The sequence below is a fragment of the Notolabrus celidotus genome, chromosome 4 (assembly GCF_009762535.1).
Source record: "Notolabrus celidotus isolate fNotCel1 chromosome 4, fNotCel1.pri, whole genome shotgun sequence".
Classification (NCBI taxonomy): Eukaryota; Metazoa; Chordata; class Actinopteri; order Labriformes; family Labridae; genus Notolabrus; species Notolabrus celidotus.
Window position 1 is genome coordinate 397608 of NC_048275.1, and position 20443 is coordinate 418050.

Genomic DNA, 20443 nt, shown 5'->3' on the forward strand with positions numbered 1-20443 from the left:
TACTTTCTCCATCGCCTACTTTAACACTATTAAGGAATGCAGATCTTTCATGCTCCTATCCACACTGGGGTCAGAGGTCAATTAGCTCCAGATGAGGACTCAGTGTCCTGAGCCTGATCAGAACTAAAGCTTGACCTTCTTCCTTGGTGTTTTTTATTTAAATAAACAATCCTGACAGCTGTAATCAAAGTGAGAGGATGGATTGATTCTGGTAAACTTGTGCTGTTTTAATGAAATACAAGAATCATTTGTTTGACAGTAAATAAAATCATTTTATAAATTTCTGTACATTTCTATATTTACATCATAAAACAACATCCAGTACAGTAAACACTTTCACAGTTCAGTTTCTCTTAAGCTTATGAAGCATGAACATCACTCCTAACACTGACATGCAGGCTGGCCATGGAACGCATTAACTGCAGGTACAACAATGCTACACAAAGTACACATGAGGAAATGTCAAGGTGCTCCCAGTGCAATGAGGCGTTTCATTTTCATCACAGTCCAGATCTTCACAGCAGGCGGGACGTGTCGCTCGAGCTGTGGTCACCTGTCCCTCCTGCGTCAGTGACCGCGCCGCCGTTAGCTCGTCTCGTTAAAAGAGGAGTGTTCACCGCAGGAGGTCTGGAGGAGGGGTCGGAGGAGATCACCACCACGTACCGGTCTTCATCATCCTCCTCTTCCTCCAGACTCCCGTGAATGTCCGCAGTAACCACTGAGTTCTCTGCGGCCTGGTGGCTGCAGGAGGGCGAGGAGTTGAACAGAGGATGCTCTGCAGGAAGAGTTTCTCCTTCGTGGTCTTCTTCAGGGAAGCTGGTGTTGATGTAGATGATGTCGTCTTTGCTGAAAGACTCTGGAAGCTTCTCTGTGAGCTTCTCCAACACTTCCCTCAGCTGAGTAAAGACGGGTCGGTCTAACGGGTCGGCCCTCCAGCAGCTGTACATGATTTCATACCTGGAAGAAAGAAAGAGAACAGATCACATAACTCCACTTCATAAACTCTGCACTGGCTCCATGTTTCTTTTAGAAGTGATTTTAAAGCTCTTAGAAGCCTTGCTCCTCCAACATCACTGATCTCATGTCACTTTATGTTCCAGCTCAATCACTGAGGTCCTTGAATGCTCCCCTTTGAAATGTTCCTCATGTGTCCCTCTCAAGCACTGTCCAGAGAGCTTTCTGTTTTAATGTCCCTACACTGTAGAACTCTATATATCATCAAACAGACGAGCTCTCTGGGTTTGTTTTTAAAAGGAAACTTAAGATTTAACTTTTTCTTTTTGGGCTTTTAACTTTGAGTAATTTCCTTTTAGCCCTGAACTGCATTATTACTTTCATGACCATTGATTTAGCATCATTTTATTTGATCTTTTTTATCTTATTTATCTTATTTTATTTTCTGGTACTTTTCTGATTTGATTTTATTGATTTGATTTTTATGTTTTTATTTTATTTTTCTGGTATTTATCAGATTGTATTATTTTCTGTCTCTCTGTTCTTCTGTGAAGCACTTAGAGCTGCATGCTTGAATCTATTGAAGGTGTTGTATCAGTAAAAATGTTTTGAGTTAAAGCAGGTAAATATAAAAGTGAGTAATCCACACTTTTATTTATTAGAACATTATTTTTGGATGCAGCGAACACTGAGGAGAGACATACATTCTATATCAGCTTTAATCCTCCTGTTTTCAATAAAGATGTTCTGTTTCATCTTCTGAGTAAAAAGTCCAGTCAAAAAAAAAAAAGGGGAACATTTTTTAAGTCTGATTTCGTCTTTAAAGTAAAATAAGGAGGTTTTTTAAAAATATAAATGAGTGCTATCAAATGTTTAAAGATGTGAACTCACAGCTCATCCAGACAGTCTGTGGGCTGCTTCAGTCTGTGTCCTTCCAGCAGGTAGTCGTAGATTTCGTGGTTCTGGATGCCGGGGTACGGGGTCATGCCTCTTGTGGAAATCTCCCACATGGTGACGCCAAACGCCCACTGCAAGACACAGAGCATTAGAGTTATTAATATTATTAATTATATTCATGAGTGTTCTTTCATCGTGTGGAAAAAGACCTCAACCTCTTCTCTTCTGTACAGAAATATTCAAACTTTATTACATTAAGGTTTATTTCTTATCAATGCATTTAACCCTTTAATGGATGAGTTAATAAAACAAACCTGAAGAATCCAAAGAGCACCTGAATGTGATTACTACACATCTAACAGCACTTCTACTCCTCTGTCCTCTGCTCTCATGTTTCACCTGAGTCTTCAGGAAACTGTCTTTAAATCCACATTTCACTCTTTTTGTACTAAACTTGCAGGAGGATAGAACGTTTGCAAAAGAAGTCAACAGCCTGATAAAAACCACACAGACTGTCACCACATGTGGACCACACCCTGAGGAGGAACGCTCAGTAAATACATCAGTGTTCACTCAGCTGACTGCTCCGATCTCAGACAGACATGTTTTAAAGTCCTCATGAGTCAGGCTGAACCAGGACTCAGTTCTTGTATTAGACGGTCTGCAGCGGTGACACATGGAGGTTCTTACCACGTCACTCTTTACAGTAAAAACCCGGTCTGCCAGACTCTCTACGGCGATCCACTTCACGGGCATCTTGGCGATCCGGCCCTGCCTGTAATAATCCCCGCTGTAGATCTTCTTAGATAACCCGAAGTCTGCGACACACACCGTCATGTCGTCACGCAGCCTGAGAGACACAAGACCAACACAGGACAGGGTTTTAGACTGAACTCATGCAGAAGCTAACTGATCTACTCCAGGATTATTAAAGAGTCTCTGATGCTGCTCTGATTAGACGATGTGTGCAGGGGGAAACCTCATTATTCTTATGGGAGATTAACAGCATGGTGATGGTTATGCATTATCAGAATCAGAATCAGCTTTATTGGCCAGGTCTGCTTGAACACACAAGGAATTTGACTTTAGTAAACTGTGCTCTCTTTGTACAAGACATAAGAATAAGACCTACAAATAAAAAATATATATAATAATAATAACATCAGCTATAAACACAAAAGAACAACATACAGGCATGACTGATATGTACAGGCTGAAATAATATGATAGTGCAGTGGTGAGTAGCAGAGGGAGTTTTTACATTATAAAATAGAAGTTAAATAATACAATAAATAGAAATATTGAATTCTGCTTGGAGAATTGTTGCATTGTATATTTACAGAGAGTATTGATCCAACAGGTCTGACACTGTTCTGGTTTAGTGTTCATCAGAGTGACAGCCTGGGGGAAGAAGCTGTTCTTATGGCGGGTTGTTTTGGCGCTCAGTGATCTGTAGCGCCTGCCGGAGGGGAGGAGTTTGAAGAGTTTGTGTCCAGGGTGTGATTATATTTTAATCTTCAGTAGATGCAGAAAAATATTTGGAATCAGAAATTAAACTAGTGCAAACAAGCTGCTGGCGTGTGCACCTTTTAAAGGACGTCTGTAACAGCATTAAGACAAAGTAATACTGTTATTAAGGGTTAAATATTTTAAATTGAAGCTTTTGAAACATATCAAATATTAAAAGTTATCCTCCACTGACATGAGATTATTTGTCTGTAATTTTGTTGGATATTACAGACAACCAATGGGATGATGTCTGGCAAAGCGCGAGAACTTTGAGTGTGTGTAATAGAGTTAAATCTATCCAGTTTAAGACTCTACACAGGGCTCATGTGTCCCCTTCACTTCATCATAAATTCAATGCTGCTTGTTCCCCCCTCTGCCTGAAGTGTAAAACTGGCACACTGGGATCCTAGCTCACCTTCTTCCCCCCAACCCCTTCATCACTTACTTTAACTCTTTCTGTCCCATTAAAGTTACTAACCATAGACCTTTCTGGAGTCCCTGAGCTCCATTGTCTCGTAGGTTCCTCTGAGCTGCCGTAGACGTCCTCCTGATACGGACGCGCTGGATTCCAGCGGCAACAGCTTCTACGACTCGTCTCATCACTATCACCTCTCTCTCTTACTCCCCTCTATCTGTCTTTCCAGACCCAACTCAGTCGAGGCATGATGGCTGTCTAACATGAGTCTGGTCCTGCTGGAGGTTTCTGCCTGTTAAAGGAAGTTTTTCCTCACCACTGTAACTAGCTAAATACTGCGATGTGCAATGCTCATGATGGATTAAGGTGGGTTCAGACTGAGTCTGACCCTGTCTTGGTGTTGGGTCTCTGTTCATAATTTGACATAGAGTGGTCTAGACCTCCTATGTTTGTAAAAGCGTCTTGAGATAACGTTTGTTGTGATTTGGCGCGATACAAATAAAGATTGATTGATTGATAAAACAGAAGCAGCTACTCTAACTCACTGCCTGAGATTCTGGCACCTCATAGGTCAAGAAGTTAATAATATCTTAGCCACCAATCTAGAAAATGACCCATTATGTAAGCTATCCTTGGAACATGAAATCGAAATATTACTAACAAATATAAAAAAAATCTTTATAATATTTTAACATTTTGTGCAAAGAAGTGCATACTCTTGAACTGGATAACAGACCAAGTCCCTAATAAAACACAGTGGCATAAATTAATCCTTGAATATGTCTCTCTTGACTACCTAAGGTGTGTGTTGCATTCTAAAGAAGATATATTCATAATACTTGGAAACCTTTATGTCTTATATTGGAGTGAACGTTTCTTCTGTTCTTGTAAGGGGGTTTGTGTAGGACTATATAAGTACATGTTTGTAGGATGATGTCTTACCCGGGTTTAGTTTTGTTTTATATTTTGTTTGTCATGTTTGTTTGTTGTAAGGGAGTCGTCTCTGTGATGTTTGTTTGTTTGTTTTTGAAAGGAAAAGAAAAATCAATAAACATATCTATAAAAAAAAAGACATGAGATTATTTCAAACATGAATACCTTCGACTGTCTCATGTTACTGATTCTACCATCATTAAATTACTGAAGCCTTGTTTCTTCTTCCTTTCCTTTCTGTTTATCATGTTTAGTGTTCCTCTTCTGATTCCTGCTGAGATCTTTTTATATGTATTTGATGTTGTGTTGTGTTTCTGAATGTTTCTGCCTGCTCCAGAGGATATTCTAGAAACAGTGTGATTGTGAATCCTACATGCAGTTACGAGCCGCCAGATCTCGATGCAGGAAGTTACGACTGCTGAGATACTCCATCCCCAGAGCGATGTCCACCATGAACTTCAGGAGCGTCTGAGTGGGCAAGAACTGTGCAGAGACACACAACAACAAATAAGACTTAATGCTGATCCTAATGTTGACATCACATGATGTAATGTGAGTCTTTGTTTATGAAAGCTCACCACAGGACTCTCTCCCAGGCGTGAGCGCAGCAGGAAGCTGTGCAGATCTCCATACTTCATGAACGGGAGGATGACCATCGGCTTGGGGAAGTTTCCAGGGCCGACTTCCAAACACACACCTGAAGAGAACAAATCAACACACACACATATGATGTAAAGACGTGCATGTAGAAGTAGAGTAGTGATGCCATCTGTTCCACTTCTTCTTGCTCTCACCGAGGAGTCTGATGACATTAGGATGGTTGAAGTCTTTCATGCAGGCCGCCTCGTTCAGGAACTCTTCGATCTCCTTCTGAGAGAAGCTGTCCACTGTTTGAAGAGAGAGAAACATGACCTTCTGTTTGTTTGTGTTTTATGATCTGTAAATAATCATTAAAGATCTTTAACAATAAAAACTCACATTTCATCGTCTTCACTGCAACTTTCTCTGATGTCCCGTCCATCTGTCTCAAGTGTCCCTCCACCACGGAGCCAAACTCACCTGATTACAAAGAACCAGATCACAGAAACTTCAGACCATGAACTCTTTGGGATTTATGTATTTCCTGAAATTAAACAGTACCAACCCTCTCCAAGAATCTTCCCGATGGAGAGCAAAGTCCTCAAAACCATCACGTCCTGGAGTTTGGCCTGCAGCTCCTCACTGATGCCGAGGTTCCCCACTGCAGAGAAGACATCAGGACAAGTCCTCGTGTTAGAAGTGTGTGTTCAGCAGGACAACTTCAATCCCTCCACACAGCTCACATGTGCATTGATGAACTTAAATCATTCAGACTCAGTATAAACTTAAATGCACATTTATAAAGCACATTCACTTTGCAAACCAGCCGGACAGATCAGCTTAGGGATCATCTTCTCTGTGTTTGTGTCCTCTCTGTTTAAGTTAAAAGCAGCTTGTTGGAGGCGCTGCTTTGTCTCAATGATTGAGTTGCATGCCTCACTGTATGTACAAACCATATAGTTTTGCAGGAAGTAGCCTTGGCTCGAATCGAACCGTGCAACCCTTGGCCCCATGTCATTCCCCACTCTCCCTACCCAGTGTCCTATCCTCTGAATAAGTGCATGAAGAAGCCCTAACACATGTATAAAAGCAGCTTTATAATGAGGAGGAGACTCACAATGATGCTAAATAAAAATGTCAAATGCATTAAAGCTTAAAGAAGCCTGTTTTGAAAATGTAAGGTGTAGAGAGGAAGGATGTTGTGTTGGATATTAAATGTTGGAGGGAAAAGTCAAAAGTCGACTGAAAAATAAAAACTCTAGAGAAGAAGACGGACATGAAAATGTTACTGAGTAAAATAAAATATCTCTGCTACTTTTAAGTCTTAACATACACACATCTGTGCATAAATACATACACACATCTGTGCATAAATACATACACACATCTGTGCATAAAAACATACACACATCTGTGCATAAACACATACACACATCTGTGCATAAACACATACACACATCTGTGCATAAATACATACACACATCTGTGCATAAAAACATACACACATCTGTGCATAAATACATACACACATCTGTGCATAAACACATACACACACATCTGTGCATAAACACATACACACATCTGTGCATAAACACATACACACATCTGTGCATAAACACATACACACATCTGTGCATAAACACATACACACATCTGTGCATAAACACATACACACATCTGTGCATAAATACATACACACATCTATGCATAAATACATATACACATCTGTGCATAAATACATACACACATCTGTGCATAAACACATACACACATCTGTGCATAAATACATACACACATCTGTGCATAAATACATACACACATCTGTGCATAAATACATACACACATCTGTGCATAAATACATACACACATCTGTGCATAAATACATACACACATCTGTGCATAAATACATACACACATCTGTGCATAAATACATACACACATCTGTGCATAAATACATAAACACATCTGTGCATAAATACATACACACATCTGTGCATAAATACATACACACATCTGTGCATAAATACATACACACATCTGTGCATAAATACATACACACATCTGTGCATAAATACATACACACATCTGTGCATAAATATATACACACATCTGTGCATAAATACATATACACATCTGTGCATAAATACATACACACATCTGTGCATAAACACATACACACATCTGTGCATAAACACATACACACATCTGTGCATAAACACATACACACATCTGTGCATAAATACATACACACATCTATGCATAAATACATATACACATCTGTGCATAAATACATACACACATCTGTGCATAAACACATACACACATCTGTGCATAAATACATACACACATCTGTGCATAAATACATACACACATCTGTGCATAAATACATACACACATCTGTGCATAAATACATACACACACATCTGTGCATAAATACATACACACATCTGTGCATAAATACATACACACATCTGTGCATAAATACATACACACATCTGTGCATAAATACATAAACACATCTGTGCATAAATACATACACACATCTGTGCATAAATACATACACACATCTGTGCATAAATACATACACACATCTGTGCATAAATACATACACACATCTGTGCATAAATACATACACACATCTGTGCATAAATACATACACACATCTGTGCATAAATATATACACACATCTGTGCATAAATACATATACACATCTGTGCATAAATACATACACACATCTGTGCATAAACACATACACACACATCTGTGCATAAACACATACACACACATCTGTGCATAAACACATACACACATCTGTGCATAAATACATACACACATCTGTGCATAAATACATACACACATCTGTGCATAAACACACACTGTTTTAAATAAATACAAAGTGTGTTGTGGTATTCTCCAATCAGTGTGTGTGTCTTCCTCAGACAGTGTTTAAAACAGGGCCTGCAGTATCTGTATAAATGATATACAGATCAATGACATATAGATATTTAAGAACATACGTGTGACTCCAATGACTGATCGGTTGTAGGATCTCTGATATTGAACAATGGGCTGCAGCTTCTCTCCACCTCCAAACATCCGCCTGCAGGGGGAGACAGAGACACAGAACACACGGGGTCTGCTGAGCAGTGAGCTAATGTCATTCCACCTCTGATCACAACACACACAGAGAGGCTGGGACCGAGCTGGAGGGGCGGTCATAGGAAGCGCTCTGAGTCTGTTTTCCTATCAGAGCTGCAGCCTGTGACACATTCCTCTCCCTGCCCTGATCGGCAGCTCTGAGTCACAGCTGCTTGTTGTGCTTTTCTCCAGCTGTACAGTTATGAACTGCTCTCAGGTGCAGACAGCAGTGATTAAGAGGAAGCTGAGGCACTTTATTAACAGAGTCAGGAAGTTTTTAAGGTTTCAGGTCGTTCTACGGTACGGGACGATTACACATTAACCCTGCATGTACAAAAATAACTACACCTCATTAATACACAGAGAGACGTGCAGGAAGAACACAATCTTAAAAATAAAGAGGTGACAGGTTCATTTCCACTGATAAACAGCTGTAGGAGAAAGAAACTACTTTAATGGATTCAATCATCTGATAGGCCGACATGATAGTGGGAAAACAAAAGGACACATAAATATCACAAAACTTAATGAGTCAATAAATGCTGTTTGGACAGTGCAAGATCTTTAACTGCACCATATTGCACAAACATGTATATTTAATGCTGAAAATTGGGACAAAAATGTGTTTGTTTTTTCATAACATCATGGTTCTACCTCTTCTTTTTACTTGGAAGTAAAGACTAAAACTAAAGCAACGTGTGGTGAGCAGTTTGAAACACCAGAAACTGATCTGTTAGAAGAGACTGAAGCCCAGAAGCTTCATGCAGCCGATGGATCAGAGACAGATTAAAGTCATCTGCAGAAGATAACAGGACCCAACGTGAAGCACGCAGAGTAATTAAATCAGCACAGTGTTTGCAGAGAGGGGGGAAGATAAGAGAGTCAGCATACCCAAACCAAGAGTCAGAGGTCCTGTTGTGTATACAGATTGCCCCCCAGAGGATCAGCAGCAGCAAACAGAAGCCACAGACCACACCCAGAACCACATACACAGAGTCTGGGACCCCGGTGTCGGGGGTGGAGGACGGGGTCACCAACGATTCTGAGACAGGGGGAAGAAATATTTACTGAGATTATAATTCAACAAAATAAGAATTAGATATCATTCAGCTGAGTATAATAATGTTTGTTTTTTACCCCAAATTAAGATTATGCAGCACGTCCAAGCTGTTTTTAATAACCATGTATGAAATGTATCCTGATGTCTGTCAGTAAACTCCTGCAAGCTGAACTTCTGTAAATGTCTCTTAAATTAGATTTTGAAGTGGAGACATGCCTTGATAATGATCACTATAATCAACATGTTTAAGTTTCTATGACACTGTAGTGAAGTTCAATAGAAGAGATCGTTCTCTTTGTAATATTAAATATACAGAGACCAAAGATTGATCCACCGTTAAGCAGCAGAGGCAGAGACCTCGAGCAGGACCAGACTCAGTGTCTGCCAAAACTAGCATGGTGATAAAATGGGATAGAGTGAGGATTTCATCGCTCCATATATGAAACACTGAGGCTGGTGGTCGGGGCTTCTTGTGACCATATTAGGATAATCAGATGTTCTTTTAATCTATCCTTAGTACAGTGATGTTCTTCTAATCTATCCACAGTACAGTGATGTTCTTCTAATCTATCCACAGTACAGTGATGTTCTTCTAATCTATCCACAGTACAGTGATGTTCTTCTAATGTATCCACAGTACAGTGATGTTCTTCTAATGTATCCACAGTACAGTGATGTTCTTCTAATCTATCCACAGTACAGTGATGTTCTTTTAATCTATCCTCAGTACAGTGATGTTCTTCTAATCTATCCACAGTACAGTGATGTTCTTCTAATCTATCCTTAGTACAGTGATGTTCCTCTAATCTATTCACAGTACAGTGATGTTCTTCTAATGTATCCACAGTACAGTGATGTTCTTCTAATCTATCCACAGTACAGTGATGTTCTTTTAATCTATCCTCAGTACAGTGATGTTCTTCTAATCTATTCACAGTACAGTGATGTTCTTCTAATCTATCCTTAGTACAGTGATGTTCCTCTAATCTATTCACAGTACAGTGATGTTCTTCTAATGTATCCACAGTACAGTGATGTTCTTCTAATCTATCCACAGTACAGTGATGTTCTTTTAATCTATCCTCAGTACAGTGATGTTCTTCTAATCTATCCACAGTACAGTGATGTTCTTCTATTCTATCCACAGTACAGTGATGTTCCTCTAATCTATCCTCAGTACAGTGATGTTCTTCTAATCTATCCTCAGTACAGTGATGTTCTTCTAATCTATCCTCAGTACAGTGATGTTCCTCTATAATCTATCCTTAGTACAGTGATGTTCCTCTATAATCTATCCTCAGTACAGTGATGTTCCTCTATAATCTATCCTCAGTACAGTGATGTTCTTCTAATCTATCCTTAGTACAGTGATGTTCCTCTATAATCTATCCTCAGTACAGTGATGTTCTTCTAATCTATCCTTAGTACAGTGATGTTCCTCTATAATCTATCCTCAGTACAGTGATGTTCCTCTATAATCTATCCTCAGTACAGTGATGTTCCTCTATAATCTATCCACAGTACAGTGATGTTCCTCTATAATCTATCCTCAGTACAGTGATGTTCTTCTAATCTATCCTTAGTACAGTGATGTTCCTCTATAATCTATCCTCAGTACAGTGATGTTCCTCTATAATCTATCCTCAGTACAGTGATGTTCCTCTATAATCTATCCACAGTACAGTGATGTTCCTCTAATCTATCCACAGTACAGTGATGTTCTTCTAATCTATCCTCAGTACAGTGATGTTCCTCTATAATCTATCCTCAGTACAGTGATGTTCCTCTATAATCTATCCTCAGTACAGTGATGTTCCTCTATAATCTATCCTCAGTACAGTGATGTTCCTCTATAATCTATCCTCAGCACAGTGATGTTCCTCTATAATCTATCCACAGTACAGTGATGTTCCTCTAACTCTATCCTCAGTACAGTGATGTTCCTCTATAAGTGTGTTGGTTGGTGATGAAGGTCCCAGATGATGAGATAAGTCAATAGAGCAGCTTACTGTCCTCTGGCACAAAGAGCCAGACTCGTGGGCTGACCATGCCGCTCCCGGCCTGCGTGCAGGCAGCCACCTCCACACTGTAGGTCACGTTGAATTCCTGCACAGCTTCATACAGCGTGGTGGAGTTACTGTGGATCTGAAACACACACAACAGATATCATTCAACTGTGTCAGAGTCATGATAAGACTTCCTTTAAAACATACTATGAAGGTTAATGATTATCTTTGGAGAGAGAGAGAGTTCATCCTGGGAGAGGAACCCGCTCATGTGGACTGATGTTGTTCTATCTTTCTGTTAAAGGGTCAGAACTCTGATAAAGACCTCTTTAAGTGTTTCTGGAGTTCTGAACCTTTGTCACTTCTCTTCCTTCTCTGAGTCCACTGGGAGAAGGTGAAGTCGTTCCAGAGTCCCTTATGCTATTTTTACCCGGCTGTGTTTGCACTTCACCTCAACATGTATTTATTTTCTCAAGGAGTTCCTCAAACAAGTCTTCAACGGCTGCAGAGGTCTCTGCACTGAATCACACAGAGCCTCTGTCATGTTACCCTGGTACTGATGCTTTCTTCTTCTGTGGTTATTTAATGGTGGTTAGCAAGTTGTACCTTATTACAACCAGACTCCAGTTAATGATGGAGAAATATAGATTCTTAAGATTGAAGGAGAAGTGACGGTTTTGCCTCCAGCTTCATGAACAGAAGTTATATCCTTCAGGCAGGCAGCCCATCAGGTTACAGTCCAAACTGTCACTCCCCACTCTCTCTCTCCTGGTCTCCTGCTGTCCTCTGTCCTATCTCCTCTGTCCTCTCCTCTGTCCTCTCCTCTGTCCTCTGTCCTCTCCTCTGTCCTCTGTCCTCTCCTCTGTCCTCTCCTCTGTCCCCCCTCTGTCCTCTCCTCTGTCCTCTCCTCTGTCCTCTGTCCTCTGTCCTATCTCCTCTGTCCTCTCCTCTGTCCCCCCTCTGTCCTCTCCTCTGTCCTCTCCTCTGACCTCTGTCCTCTGTCCTCTCCTCTGTCCTATCTCCTCTGTCCTCTCCTCTGTCCTCTGTCCTATCTCCTCTGTCCTCTCCTCTGTCCTCTGTCCTCTCCTCTGTCCTCTGTCCTCTGTCCTCTCCTCTGTCCTATCTCCTCTGTCCTCTCCTCTGTCCTCTCCTCTGTCCTCTGTCCTCTGTCCTCTGTCCTATCCCCTCTTAATAAAGGCATACAAGATACAAAATATAACTACACCTGAACAGTTGGGATTTCCTTTATCAATGTCTGCTCTAAAATCCTGACCCATCCCTGAAAGATCCAGGTCTTGAACATCCTCACAAACTCATGATCCCAAAAGCTTTCTGAGAGCTGGACATGAACAGGACCAGTCAGAAGTTAAAGTAAATACAAAAACATATAAACAGACAGATTAAACAAAGTCTAAACAGAGAGGTCTTCTTTTTAAACCTGTCCACAGAGTCCACAGTTCTCAGTTCCAGAGGGAGACTGTTCCAGAGTTTAGGACCAACAACCTGGAAAGCAGAGCCCCCTTTAGTTTTTAACCTGGAACGAGGCACAACCAGTAAACCCTGATCAGAGGACCTCAGAGTCCTGCTGGAGTTATATCTGGAGTCCCTGATGTAGACTGGAGCCTGACCATTGAGCGCTCTGTACACAACAACAAGAACTTTAAACTGGATCCTGGATTTAACTGGAAGCCAGTGCAAAGATACAAGGATCAGAGGGACATGAGACCTCCTGGATGATTTGGTCAGCAGTTTAGCAGCAGCATGTTGGACCAGCTGTAGGCGGTTCAAGGAAGCATTGCTAAGACATGTGAAGAGAGAATTACAGTGATCCAAGAGAGATGACACAAAGGCATGTACTATATGCTTTTTACAGATGTTGACTTCTTCTTACTTCTTGTCCACCACGCCTCCAAACACTGCTGATGTTCCTGAGCTCTCTCACATGCTCTGCCCTCTTAAGTGTCCTCACGTCCACAGGTGAACTGCATGTGTGAACACTGTCCAGTCAGAGCCAAAGTAAAACATTCAGTGTGAAGTCAAGGTGAACACAGCAGCTAAAGTCAGGACACTTCACTGAAAGCACCCTGAGAGGAGTTTCTCTGGTTTCTACTCGTCCCTGCTCACCTCAGGTATCAGCCTATCGTTCTCTCTTCTGTTTGGGTTGCAGAAATGTCATTATGCATGTTTTAGTGATATTAACACACAAACAGGAGCTATAACAGAAGACTCTTCTTCCTCCCTGCAGACCCTCAACACCTAGACCGATCTGAGTGGTTATGTCTGGCTGTAAGGTTCATGTGTGAACAGCTAGATTCTGAAGATATCAGAGCCTTAGTGTTCTGAGATTGTTGAGAAATGTCAGGTATGTGTGGTTAAAGTTCTCTTCACTTCTTTGAGTTTGTTGCTGAGAGTTTGATCCACTTAAACATCACCTTCCTGGGATATTTTCATGTTCAGTTAATTTCCTGTGTTAATCTCAGCTACAGGTCTTAGTCATCTTAAAGAGGAGCAGATTCATGAGAGGAGATAAGACTTTGAACACTGAGTAAGGACAGCATGGAAAGAACATCTTGTTCATTCATCATCTCAAACCCAGCTCCACAGGGGTTCAGTCCTTTATTGAGTTTCTTTCCTCAGTTCCACTTCATCACTAAACAAGAAGAGCAATTAGAAAGTCCCTCACAGCTGTTTTCTCAAACTTTATTAAACCCTGTTGGAAGTTATTAAGGAACTGTAAACATGAGATGATTGTACATAATGAAACTCCAAAAAGGAAGGAGGCTGATTTCCTGGATAAGCTCATGTGCTCCAAACAGAGGGAACATGTGACGGACGCAGCACGCTATTTCACAACGCCACAGTACAGCACAACGGAGCATCTGGGTTCCTCTGCTTTCCCAAAGTGCTGACAGAGGAACCCATGATTCACGGACTCTCACGTCTGGGGCGCCGAACAGAAGGCAGCACGTGGTTTCAAATACAGACGACCACAAATCCTCGACACACTGAGGGAAACACTTCAAGACCGAGAAGGATCAGGAAGCTGAGACTGAGTGACAGCAACACTTTATATCTGATGGAGGGTTCAATGAGAAACACTTTGATGCATGACATTTAGTCCAGGCTGTATTTAAGATCCACAAAGAATAAAAACAAACGCTCAACAACGCCTCCATGTATCATTAACATGAACACACTTTGACCTGCTGTCAGGATGTCACAGTAACATGAACACTGTGACCCGGACAGAAACAACTTCCCACTGCTGCAAACTCAACATCAAATCTGTCCATCACCTGCAAAGGTAACATGCTAACACAAAGCTGGAGGCTGAAGACCCTGAAGACCCTGAAGACCCTGAAGACCCTGAAGACCCTGAAGACCCTGAAGACCCTGAAGACCCTGAAGACCCTGAGCCTGAGTGATGCTCCAGATAAGAGCGGGAGGCAGAGACCAATCAAACGGTTCAGGCTGGATTTTAAACTACAGCAGGTATCCATAAAAGCAGAGATACATGTACCAACATCAATTTACCATTTAAAAAACATCTCCAGACTCTGATCATTCAAATCCTAAACTGATGCAGAGAAATGAGTCCACTCATTCAGATCAACCCAGTTAGATTATTGTAACTCTCTGTACCCAGGTCTATCCAAACACTCCATAGGACGGCTCCAACTCATCCAGAACACAGCAGCTAGAATCCTGACACACACAAGAACATATGATCATATTAACCCGGTTCTCAAAACACTTCACTGGCTCCCTGTTCAATACAGAATCACTTTCAAAATCCTACCATTAGTCCATAAAGCTCTCACTGGTTCAGCTCCCCGGTACATCTCTGACTTGCTCACAGTGTCTAACCCGACCCGGATCTTCAGGTCAGCAGGTGGAGGTCTTTCAAATGTACCCAGGATCAAATCAAAGTCCAGTGAAGGGGTCTTTAGTTACTGTGGTCCTTCTCTCTGGAACAAACTGCCTGCTGACCTCAGGTCCTTCATTACTGTCTCCACTTTTAAAAAAAGACTGAAAACATATTGATATTACTGAAGTGTATGAATGAATGAATGACTGATGTGACTGGATGACTGTGCAGCAACACTTGCTGTGTGTCTGATTGCTGTGTCTGATGTGTGTTGGGTGTATCTGTTGTTTTTCTATTTGGAAAAATGTTTTGATGTTTTGAATTCTCCATGTAAAGCACATTGAACTAATGCTTAATGAAATGTGCTTTATCAATGAAGTTGCTGTTGCTACCAGCATAAGTCATGCAGTTAAATGACCTTCTGTGACACAGAAGAGACTTGCTCACATTCAAATCCAAAGCATGATCCAAAGATGAAACTGGACTTGGCAGAAAGAACTTGCCTTTTCAAATCAAGCTCTGAATGACCTTTGACCTGGACGACTGAGAACCTTCACAGTCACATCTAACCTCCTGATGAATCCATCAAGCTGAAACCTTCCCTGTTTAATGTGAATCTGCTCCTGCTGCTGTTTTCAGTTTGTACACAGTGAACAACCACAGAACCACCATCATGTCAATCATTTAGAAACACTGCATCATTAAAAACAATCCTCCTCCACACACGCCTCACACGCTGTGACAAATGATCCTACAGGAGGAAAACTCCTCTGTTACCACTTCAGTTAGTCTGATAAGGACAGGGAAAAACTCCTCTGTTACCACTTCAGTTAGTCTGATAAGGACAGGGAAAAACTCCTCTGTTACCACTTCAGTTAGTCTGATAAGGACAGAGAAAAACTCCTCTGTTACCACTTCAGTTAGTCTGATAAGGACAGAGAAAAACTCCTCTGTTACCACTTCAGTTAGTCTGATAAGGACAGAGAAAAACTCCTCTGTTACCACTTCAGTTAGTCTGATGAGGACAGATAAAAACTCCTCTGTTACCACTTCAGTTAGTCTGATAAGGATGGAGAAAAACAGACGGAAGAGAGGGCGAGGGAAACAGCTGAGAGGCAGACATGTGTGTCTGACATGAGTCCTGCTGGAGGTTTCTGCCTGGAAGTTTATCATCTCCCTCTCTCTCTCTCTCTCTCTCTTCATCTCCCTCTATCCCTCTCTCCAACACGGTCTCAGCAGATGTGTGTCTAACATGAGTCTGGTCCTGCTGGAGGTTTCTGCCTGTTAAAGGAAGTTTGTCCTTGCCACTGTAACTTGCTAAATGCTGCAAAGTGCTCTGCTCATGGTGGATTAAGATGAGACCAGACTGAGTCCTGTCTGGAAGAGGGGACTGGATCTGATCCGGTCTTGATGTTGGGTCTTTGTTAATAATAGGACATAGAGTCCGGTCTAGACCTGCTCTGTTTGTGAGGCGTTGAGATAATGTTTGTTGTGATTTGAGAACAGGGCAGAATGAAAATGTGGAAGTTAGTAATATCCCTCCAGAGAAAGAGTGAAGCAGTTTGTCTGTGAGTCACAGAAGGCTTGATAAATAACAGTTCATCATTAGTTCAGGTCTTTGTCATGATTTGTCAGCCTGACTGGAGACTCTTCTCCTCATCCTCTGCTTTCTTTAAATGATGAACTGGACTGTCGTGACGTTCTGCAGAAGCAGGTGAGTCTGATGAGTAATCAGGTCACCTGTATCTGCACACTTCCAGTCAGAGCTGCCGTCAGAAAGCCTTTGTGTGTCCTGACGTCAGCGGCTGACTGGACGGGGGGGGGGGGGGGGGGGGTATTCTGTCCGATGGTACACATCCCGTTGTATTCATATTCCTCTCAGGCTGCCGTGACTCACGGACACATGCTGAAGAAAGGAAAACACTGGAACCAGTTTTCACACCATCAGCTTCCCCTCACTACGACAGACAGGAAGGACGGAAACACACTATTGTAATAACGCAGTCACAGAAGTGCAGCGGTCATCATGGAATAAAGCATCAGGCTTTAGATTCACTCAAAGAAGCTGTTAACATAAAAGAGATGCTTCTTAGAAAGAGAATGTTAAAAAACGAAGGCATAAAAAGACTTTCCTCGCCCGGCTGAGAGAAATGGAAACGGTTGTTTTTAGATAAAGGAAGCTGACCTCTGCTTCAGTATGCAGGACAAAGGGAGGGTCACGTATTCCCAGTATGCAGAGCACATTCTCCTCCTGTTCGTCACACTCATTGTTTCAACAAATCTTTAAAATAACAAGAACTCTTCCTCTGAAAACATGACGACTCCAGAGGAGGAGAATAACCTAAAACCATCATACAGCTTACAGTAGAGGAGAAGTGTGAGCAAGGTTCACTTTGTATCCACTGAGGTGGTAAAGGTCTCATATTGAGTGTGTAAGGTAAAAGCAGAAGCCATGGTTCAACATCTTTACTGCAGTAAAAGAGGAAAGTCCAAACCCTGAATCGCTCTCTCAGCACTAAAGTTAGAGTGTTCCTCTGAAAGCTGCTTCGACAGGCTGTTTCTGTGCAGAGCTGACTGAACATCACGTCACACCTGAGAGAGACCAGGACTGGAATCATTCACATATTTAAACACAGAGACCGCCGGCAACATGCTGGACATGCTGACTCAGGTTATAGTGAGTCGAGGCGGCGTTCAGCAACCAGGCAAACAACAAGACATCCACCTGTCGGTCAACCTCCCCGTGTCCCTCATATATAAATATATAAACCACTCTGGGCCTTTAGACCTCAGACTGTAAACATGTTCATCTCATCACATGAGGGCTTATGGAGGTTCTTTGGATTTAGGATCCAGCCTCAAGTGGACATTAGAGGAACTGCAGTGTTTTGCACTTCCACATTCTCAACTCCTTTTTATTTATAGAGACAGAAAACAACAGAACAAGGTAAAAGTGGAAAAGAAAGTGATTTAAAATATTTAAAAATTAAATCATTTTGATCAAATCAATAAATTAAAAATCAGAAAAATATCAGAAAATATAAAATAAATTAAATTAAATTAATTCAGATAAATACCTGAACAAAAATAATATATAAAATAATATAATATAATAAGATATAATAAAATAACATTAAAATATCCTCTCCACTGTAACTAGCTAAATACTGTGAGGTGTAATGCTCATGGTGGATTAAGGTGGGGTCAGACTGAGTCTGATCCGGTCTTGGTGTTGGGTCTCTGTTCATAATTTGACATATAGTGGTCTAGACCTGCTCTGTTTGTAAAGGCATGTTGAGATAAGGTTTGTTGTGATTTGGCGCTGTATAAATAAAGATTGATTGAAGTGTTCAGAGGAAACGTGTTCATGAGAGTTACTAAAGTGTTTTTGAATCCCTCTCTTTTCTGCTGCTCTATAAATAAACACACTAAACCTTCTCAACACAAACAGGAGAACAGCTTCAAAACGCCGTCATGTCTTTACGCCATCACGCCATCACGTCATCACGCCATCACGCTCACCTTGTTCACTTGAGCGCCGTGTCTGACGATGACATCATAGCCTTGCAGGATGCCGTTTATCTTATCATCTGGGGGCGCTTTCCAACTGATCACCAACCATGACTCGTTGAGATGCACGGTGACGTTTTTGGGATACACTGATGGCACTGGAAGTGAGAGAAGAAAGAGGAAATGGAGGAGTTGAAACATCATGAAGAACAGTAAACTTCTTCAAATACACTTCTTGTAAAATCTAAGATATGAAAAGAGAAAGTAAGAACGCCTCCGTCATGGACTTCTTTGATTTCATTCTGGTATGTGGTCACTTCCTGTCACAGCAGATCAAATCTTGAACTATAATATCCCCTGCAGTGTTTGTAGGAAGGAAACTGAATGCAGCTCCACCCAGTAAGAAGTCTGTGTTTCCTCAGACCTCCTACTTCCTCTGTGACCCTTCAGGAACACAGATTTACAGGATAAGAGGTTTTCTGAGGGGGACTTTGCCGGGAGCGGAGCAGGTTGTTGTGAAACTCCAGTGAATTCCAGTCATTACATGCTGCTGCTGCTGGAGGCTCACAGGGAGCACAGTTAGGACTGCAGAGTGATCATTAGATGTTTCTACATTAGTGTGTAAGCTAACAGTTATCTTCAGGAGTGAGATGAGGAGTTCCCTTTAAAAAGAGAAATACAGCTTCTGTGTTTCAACAACCAAGAACATGTGTGTGTGCTGGCAGAGTTCAGATCACCTGCTCTTTAGAAACAATGTTAAAAATCTGTCTTCAACCTTTGACTCTCTCTTTTCATATCTATTTCATCTCCTGTCTTTAAACTCAAAACTGTGAACTTTTAAAGAATAAAGGATTCAAACACAAGGAGGAGAGAGAGGAGAGAGAGGAGAGAGAGGAGAGAGAGGAGAGAGAGGAGAGAGAGGAGAGAGGGGAGAGAGGGGAGAGAGAGGAGAGAGAGGAGAGAGAGGAGAGAGGGGAGAGGAGGAGAGAGAGGAGAGAGAGAGAGAGAGAGAGAGGAGAGAGAGAGAGAGAGGAGAGAGAAGAGAGAGAGGAGAGAGGAGAGAAGAGGAGAGAGGAGGAGAGAGGAGGAGGAGAGAGAGGAGAGAGAGGAGAGAGAGGAGGAGAGAGAAGGAGAGGAGAGAGAGGAGGAGAGAGGAGAGAGGAGAGAGGAGAGAGGAGAGAGAGGAGAGAGAGGAGAGAGGGAGAGAGAGGAGAGAGGAGGAGAGAGGAGAGAGAGGAGAGAGAGGAGAGAGAGGAGAGAGAGGATGGAGGAGGGAGAGAGAGGAGAGAGGAAGGATAGAGAGGAGAGAGGAGAGAGAGGGAGAGAGAGAGGAGAGGAGGAGAGAGAGGAGAGAGTAGAGAGAGGAGAGAGAGGAGAGAGAGAGAGAGAGGGGAGAGAGAGGGAGAGAGGAGGAGAGGAGAGAGAGGAGAGAGGAAGAGAGAGAGAGAGAAGAGAGAAGAGGAGGAGAAGAGAGAGAGGAGAGAGAGAGAGAGAGAGGAGGAGGAGAGGAGGGAGAGAGAGGAGAGAGAGGAGAGAGAGGAGAGGGAGGGGAGAGAGGAGAGAGAGAGAGAGAG

The 20443-nt window shown here is 41.9% G+C and overlaps 1 protein-coding gene across 1 annotated transcript in view; it reads right to left on the bottom strand.

The window, feature by feature from the left end:
- Positions 1–212: 212 nt before the first annotated feature.
- The window catches only part of mertka (c-mer proto-oncogene tyrosine kinase a), a 31640-nt gene continuing 11409 nt past the window's right edge, over positions 213–20443 (bottom strand). Inside the window, exons 8-19 of the mRNA XM_034682411.1 lie at positions 18882–19027; positions 11495–11630; positions 9317–9467; positions 8305–8387; positions 5853–5948; positions 5687–5767; positions 5503–5595; positions 5287–5405; positions 5082–5191; positions 2542–2701; positions 1846–1982; positions 213–957 (exon numbers count right to left, since the gene is read on the bottom strand). Of these exons, the coding sequence (XP_034538302.1) occupies positions 516–957; positions 1846–1982; positions 2542–2701; positions 5082–5191; positions 5287–5405; positions 5503–5595; positions 5687–5767; positions 5853–5948; positions 8305–8387; positions 9317–9467; positions 11495–11630; positions 18882–19027 (1754 nt within the window). The 3' untranslated portion in view covers positions 213–515. The remainder of the gene's footprint in view (positions 958–1845; positions 1983–2541; positions 2702–5081; positions 5192–5286; positions 5406–5502; positions 5596–5686; positions 5768–5852; positions 5949–8304; positions 8388–9316; positions 9468–11494; positions 11631–18881; positions 19028–20443) is intronic.